General features: G+C 46.9%; 1 protein-coding gene across 1 annotated transcript in view; it reads right to left on the bottom strand.

The window, feature by feature from the left end:
* The window catches only part of LOC102384971 (cytosolic phospholipase A2 zeta-like), a 38,235-nt gene that overhangs the window by 1,218 nt on the left and 30,427 nt on the right, over positions 1-6,590 (bottom strand). Inside the window, exons 16-20 of the mRNA XM_025216040.1 lie at positions 6,456-6,590; positions 5,041-5,148; positions 4,312-4,506; positions 2,756-2,916; positions 1,379-1,565 (exon numbers count right to left, since the gene is read on the bottom strand). Coding sequence (XP_025071825.1) covers positions 1,379-1,565; positions 2,756-2,916; positions 4,312-4,506; positions 5,041-5,148; positions 6,456-6,590 — 786 coding nt within the window. The remainder of the gene's footprint in view (positions 1-1,378; positions 1,566-2,755; positions 2,917-4,311; positions 4,507-5,040; positions 5,149-6,455) is intronic.

The following is a 6,590-nucleotide window of genomic DNA, read 5'->3' as shown; positions in this document are numbered from 1 at the left end:
CTCTTCCCCTAATTCTAGCAGCTATAGTAGAAATCTTTCAAGTAAAAAGCTAAACTTAATTCCTACTAAAATTCTGCTCTCTACTCTGTGTCTATGGTACTCCTAAGTTGTTCTTTGTGTAGGAAGACATTTGCAAGTTCACTGAGGAGAAAAGAAAGAATGGAATCAAATAGGTCCTGGAAATGGGCTTCTCTCAGATTTCACAATACAAAAATCAAGTGGCTGATCCAAATATCTACGCTAATCAAACCAATGAAGTCAATACACTTTATTTGTACCTTGAATATTAAAACTTAAATGCAAAATAACTAACCTATGTTAACTACTCTAACCAAATAAAACAAAGAAGTGGGGATCAACTGTTGACATGTGTTTAGGGCTTTACTAAAGAGCCTAGGTCAGCAATAAAGTATTTGCAAATAAACAATACAGCATTTGCACTTGGTTTTGTACTAACCATATACAAAAAAAACAGTCCAGTAAAAAAAGCATTTGCAAATCTGTGGTTTGCAACACCCAGGGTTGATGCATATTATAAAAGGTTTTTTCCTTTCTTTTTATGCCTTACCCACCTGCTCCATGAGACCCTGATCTCTAGCAGTCTAAGAGTTAGAATCATAGAAGATTAGGGTTGGAAGGGATCTCAGGAGGTTATCTAGTCCAACCCCCTGCTCAAAGCAGGAACAGCCCAAACTAGATCATCCCAGCCAAAGCTTTGTTTAGCCAGGTTTTGAAAACCCCAAGGATGGAGCTTCTACCACCTCTCTGGGTAACCTGTTCCCGTGTTTTACTACCCTCCTAGTGAGAAAATTGTTCCCAATTTCAAACCTAAACTTCCCTTGCTGCAACTTGAGACCGTTACTCCTTGTTCTGTCATCTGCCACCACTGAAAACAGTCTAGCTCCATCCTCTTTTGAACCCCTGCTTCAGGTAGTTGAAGGCTGCTATTAAATCACCTCTCAGTCTTCTCTTCTCTATACTAAATAAGCCCATTTCCCTCCCCCAGCCTCCTCACCATTTTCGTTGCCCTCTGCTGGACTCTCTCCAATCTGTCCACATCCTTTCTGTAGTGGGGGCCAAAACTGAACACAGTACTCCAGATGTGGCCTCACCAGTGCTGAATAGAGGGGAATCATACCTTCCCTTGGCCAACTGGCAACATACCTACCAATGCAGCCCAGTGTGTCATTAGTTTTCTTGGCAACAAAGGCACACTGCTGGCTCATATCCAGCTTACTGTAACCCCCAGGTCCTTTTCCACAGAGCTGCTGCCCAGCCAGTCAGCCCCTGGCTGGGCAGGGCCAGCCACTAACGTGGGCTGCAGAACACATTTTGCTGATGAGACATCTAACTGAGGCTTTATTGCATTCTCCTTTACCTGGTGCCTTGTATTGCTGGAAGGTGTTATTCACCAGTGGGAAGTGGAGTACTATGGGAGCCTTTGGATTTTCAGCGTCCATAAACATATAACACTCCTTTGGCTTCTGCCTATCTTTCTCACTGACAGCGATGTGTGGAAAGGGGATTTCCCGATCTTCACAATACTTCTGGGCCTGATGTAGGACCTGGACCCAGAAGACAAAAGTTCCTTTCTTTACTGCATGAGATTTAAAATCAGGTGATATCAGATTTTCAGAACAGCTTAGCTCCCTTTTAGACGCATAAATTGGAGACAGACTTTCAAAAGTGCTCAGTCTATAGAAGTTGCAGAGCATTCTGACGCTTATGGCTAGATGTACAAAACAGCTAACAGAGGGGTGCTCAACCTCTACCCCACAAGGCCATGTCATCCAGCCTGTGGGTCTACCCCAAAAATTTGGCAGCAGAGGAGCCAAGACAGCATGAATTGCAGCTCCCCTGGTGCCAAATTTCCAGGCCTGTGGGGAGCCCCGTGGACTGGATAATGTGGCCCTGCACACAAGACTGGACCAGCAAATGGCTGGATCCAGTGTGCGAGTTCAGGCCAGCACATGGTTGAGCTAGCACACCAAACTGCACCCATGAACCAATCCTAAGTACAAGATCCAGCCTGTGGCCTTGCCTTGCACTATTCATCTGGCCCACGGGGCCAGAAGGTTGAGCACTAGGGCTGTATGAAATTTCGCCAGTTGTTTCGATTCGACACTGTTTCAACTAATTTCAAGCTCAAAATAGCGAGATCGAATCGAAATGAAGGGCTTCGAAACAGCCTCGAAACAAAACGGGGCTTGTCGAAGCATTTTGAAACTTTTTAAATGTTTTGAGTTTCGAAGACAGCAGTGAGAAACAGGGGAGAACCAGGGCTGCACTCCCAGCACTTGCCAGGAGTACAGCCCTGGCTCTCTCTGTCTCCCGCTGCCGGAAGCCGATAGCAGCTCAGGGGAAGGGAATTGAGCATGGGCTCAGTTTCCCTCCCCAGCACTGCAATCCAGTGGGGGATACTGCGATCCAGTGGGAGGTGTGGAGAGTAAGCCCAGCTGGGCTCACTTCCCACCCCCAGTGAAACATCAAAACAGCATTGAAACAGCCTTTCAGTTTTGACGGTACAGAATGGAACAGCTGTTTTGAATTGAAATGGAATTTGAAACGGAACACTGTTCCTTCAAACCGTCAAAACTGAAGGCAAAACGGAATGGTGCCATTTCGCACAGCCCTATTGAGCACCAGTGCTGTATGCCATTGAGGTATTTCTAAATGTGGCATTTGAATATTCTGCACAGATCTATGAGATGACAGGTAATATGAATGTGCTCAACTGTACTCATTTGTGTCTCACCTCAAATGGAGCTTCCCAAGAGTAGTTGAATGACAGAATGACATCAACATCTCTCTCCCGCTGAAGCATCAAGGGAAAGGGAGAGTTTATAGAAAAAACCCCATCTATCAGGTACAGTCTGTTTTCCTGGGGAGTGAGTTTGTTGGGGAAAGCATCCAAGCCTGAAAGACCCCACAAATCACAACAATAAATAAAATATACAAAAACTGATTCTCTGAAGTTACAATAAAAGGCTGCAAATCATGGAAAACCTAAAGGTGAAATGTGTAATTATCTTGCAATTAGCTGTATTTCCATCCAACACCCATCCACGCCCCCAAAGATATCCCCACTGTGGATCATACATACTTAAGCATTTAAAGGTGAATTAAGTACTAGTGTAATTAGGGATGGGTAAGCAGTGCACCAGCCCTGGGCACTGATTTAAAGAGGGCACCAAAATGATGGCTGCTGGGGAGCCTGCACTGCAGCAGCAGCAGCCCAGTTGTGGGGAGTGTCTATGTCAGATAAGACCCTCCAGCACTTGCCAAACCTCACCCTCCCCACCAGGTATTGAGCATCTCTGCCCAGAGCACAAAAATTGCTAGTTATACCTCTATGGAAACAGGATTTGGCCTCAAGTGATTTGTCCACAAAGTCAATGAGGGCATAAATAGATGTTGCCTTTGGGCTGCCATAAAAATGTTCAGGGTGGCACAAGTTGTAGGAAAACAGACATCCTGGACCCTTGTCAAGTTCCAAACGCGCAAAAATGTTGCTTCAAGCAAAAGTAGTCAGTTTGTGACCTTATAAGGGAGGACATCTGTTTGCTTATAGAGCACCCCAGGAATTCTCCTGCATGGGATTCCCATGATGTGTGTATCAGGCTGCCATACCCCTTCTTCAGGCACACATCTGCAAGTACTGCAGATGTGTGAGGATTCCCCCACTTGCAGACACACAGTGTAGAAATCCCCTGCAGGAGACTGCCACTGTATGCCTGTCTCACTGCCACGTCCTGACCCAGGGGACAAGTCGGCAACATCAGAGCCAGGCATCTGGGACCGCTGTCCTAGAGGTTTAGGCCCCTGAAGTCCTGAGAATGGCCTAGGACTTGCAGGACAACAGCCCTGGGTGACATCTGTAAACACCAATGAAGCATATCAGCCATGTCTGGACAAATCCTAGCACAGCTGAATCCACTCCAACAGTGACATCTGTTTATACCCTGGAACACAGCCCAAATTTCTTTAGTCTTGGGCCACTATGGTAAGCACAGAGTTGTCCATACTTTCAAGGCAAGTTATTTCCCATTATCAAATAGGATTTGCAGCACTTTTGTCCTAAAGTATATACAGCCAAACGCTGTTCTTGTTTATGCTTGTGTAACCCTGTGAATGCATTGGTGTAAGTAAGAGCAGAATCTAGCCCACAAAATTTCCCCTGGTGCTTTAGTTACTTTACTCAAAGATTACAGAGTTTTGTCTTGTCACTAGATTTGTCACTTTGCCCTTCCTGGGAGGCCCAAATGTCCCAGATGCATATCCTACATTCTCTCCCACAGAATTGTTACTCACCTTTCCAAGCCACGAATTGCTTGGCATTGAGATAGTCCTTATGAAGGTGAAGTCCATGCATAAAATTGACATTTTCTCCAGTGGAAACACGAGAGCTAAAGAAACCCTGAAATAAGTTTGAGAAGGCTCCACCTGGCATGACCATCCGAGTCTCTAACTCTGAGGTGTCCACTGGCTTGTAGCCATGAGCCTCATCTACAAAAGAAAAAAAATATCCAGAGTTCAAGCCTAAGCATTATCCCCTAATCATTTAGCCCTGGAGTCCTAGGAGTCTGACACTTTTCTTTAGAACCACTGGGCTCTTCATCACCAGTGCTATATTTTTAGTGGGAGTTACCTCCAACCTATACTTAAAAATTGAAGGGTGTAATTAAATCCCCATGTATAACTTTATGATGAAAACTCAATTAAGACAATCATCCCTAACCTGATTACATCACAGATCTCCACTTTGGACACTGCATGATTTTTACCTAGTTACAGAGAGAAATAAATAATATAAACCTTAAACATACTGTAGTAAGTGTGTTTGGAAACAACTGTGACATTCCCAGATCTGCGAACTTCATTACAACTGTAGTATAAATATGTCTTAAATCCGAGGTTTTTGTGAATTTTGAATACAGTTGTTGTACTAATCAACTTTTGCTTTGAGTCTTAGTTGGTTGTAAAAAAGGGTTCCTTGCTTCCATACAACTTTAAGAACAGCCCAACATATCTCTCCTTTACCTGCAACTTTGATGGCATCTCTCAGAGTTTCTAAGAACCCAACTTTTGAAACAACCACCTCTTCCCAGATCTCATCTAAATTTGCAGCAAAGGCACTGGACCATATTCCTGACAAAGGATAAAATATAAAGGAAATGATTAAATTAGACTTCTTAAGCACTGAACAGCACTGTGCCAATAGAAAATGACCATATTCCGGTTCAACACACTAGATGTACCATATTAAGGACACAGCCTGGGTAGGACTAATTATATATGATTTTAAAGAATGGTGTTAAGGCAGGGGCAGGCAACTATTTGGGCCCATGGGCCACATAGGCAGTTCTGGGGAACTGTCTTGGGCCAATCAGCATCTCCTCCTCCTCCCACAATATCCCAGAGCCCTTGCATTCTGTGTCTCCTCCCTGCCACGGCCACCACCACCAATACCCACCAGCAGCTGAGCACACAGTCCTAGCACCGGCCCCAGTCTGCCCTGGACAAAGTGGACCAGCACCAGACCAGCTGGGACCTGCATGCACAGCCCTGACCCCAGCCTCCCCACCTGCCCACAATGAGCAGCAGTAACTGCAGGGACAGCAAGGCAGAAGCTGCTGCTGGCCACAGCAAAAAAGCAGACCCTCCCCTTCGCCACTGCTGGGCCTTTCTTGCTGCAGCTTCCCAGAGCCCACACCCAGGTCACTGTGCATCTTCTCTCCACTGCTACCATTGCCCCACTGGGTGACATGGAGGTGGCAGTGACAGTAGCAAAGAGGAGCCACAGGGCAGCCCAGGTGTGGGCTCTGGGCAGCCACAGCAAGAAGGGCCTACCAGCAGCTTCTGCCTAGCTGCCACCGCTGCTGCCACTGCTCATCGTGGGTGGGCAGGTCCAGAGTGAACATGGGGCAGGCCAGAGTCAGGGCTGTGCGTGAAGATCCTTGCTGGTCTGAAGCTAGTCTGCTCCAGTTGGGACAGTTCTGGAGCTGGTGCAGGGCAGGCCAGGCCTGTGCCAAGCCTGTGAGTGTGGGTCCCCGCCAGTACCATGGGGCTGGAGCCAGTGGCAGCGGCCAGAGGGGGGGGGCGGTCCGAGGGGGGGGGGGCCGGGGGCCGCCAGCCAGTGGCGGTGGCAGCCAGAAGGAGCTGCTGCTGTCTGGGCTGCCTAGAAATGCAGTTCAGCTGCAGAGCCACCTCAGTCCTGCTGTGCATCTGGGAGCAGCTGGATGTGCCATGGCCTGGATGGCGCCTGGCCTAGGCAGGACCAAGAGACCCACTGCAGACTGGAAAAAGTCCCTCCATGGGCCAGATCCAGCCCACAGGCTATATTTTGCCCATCCCCGAGTTAAGGGGACCAAGAGTATGAATAAATCCCTAACAAGTTTCTGAGAGTATTATCCTGTGCAGAATAATACAGTATTTCTAGAAGCATCAGAACTTACCCTGCAGAAAGGAAATTCTGGGCTCTGCACGTTTCTTAAGAAGCAGCCCCATGAAGAATTCACTGCCAAAGTCTTCTGTATGGATAAAGGCTCCATATTTGAGGATACCAAACTCATGTGGTGTGAATTCACACC

This window comes from Alligator sinensis, unplaced genomic scaffold (assembly GCF_000455745.1).
Source record: "Alligator sinensis unplaced genomic scaffold, ASM45574v1 scaffold314_1, whole genome shotgun sequence".
Taxonomy (NCBI): domain Eukaryota; kingdom Metazoa; phylum Chordata; order Crocodylia; family Alligatoridae; genus Alligator; species Alligator sinensis.
Note: the sequence above shows the minus strand (reverse complement) of the source record. Positions and strands in the feature narration are given on the sequence as shown.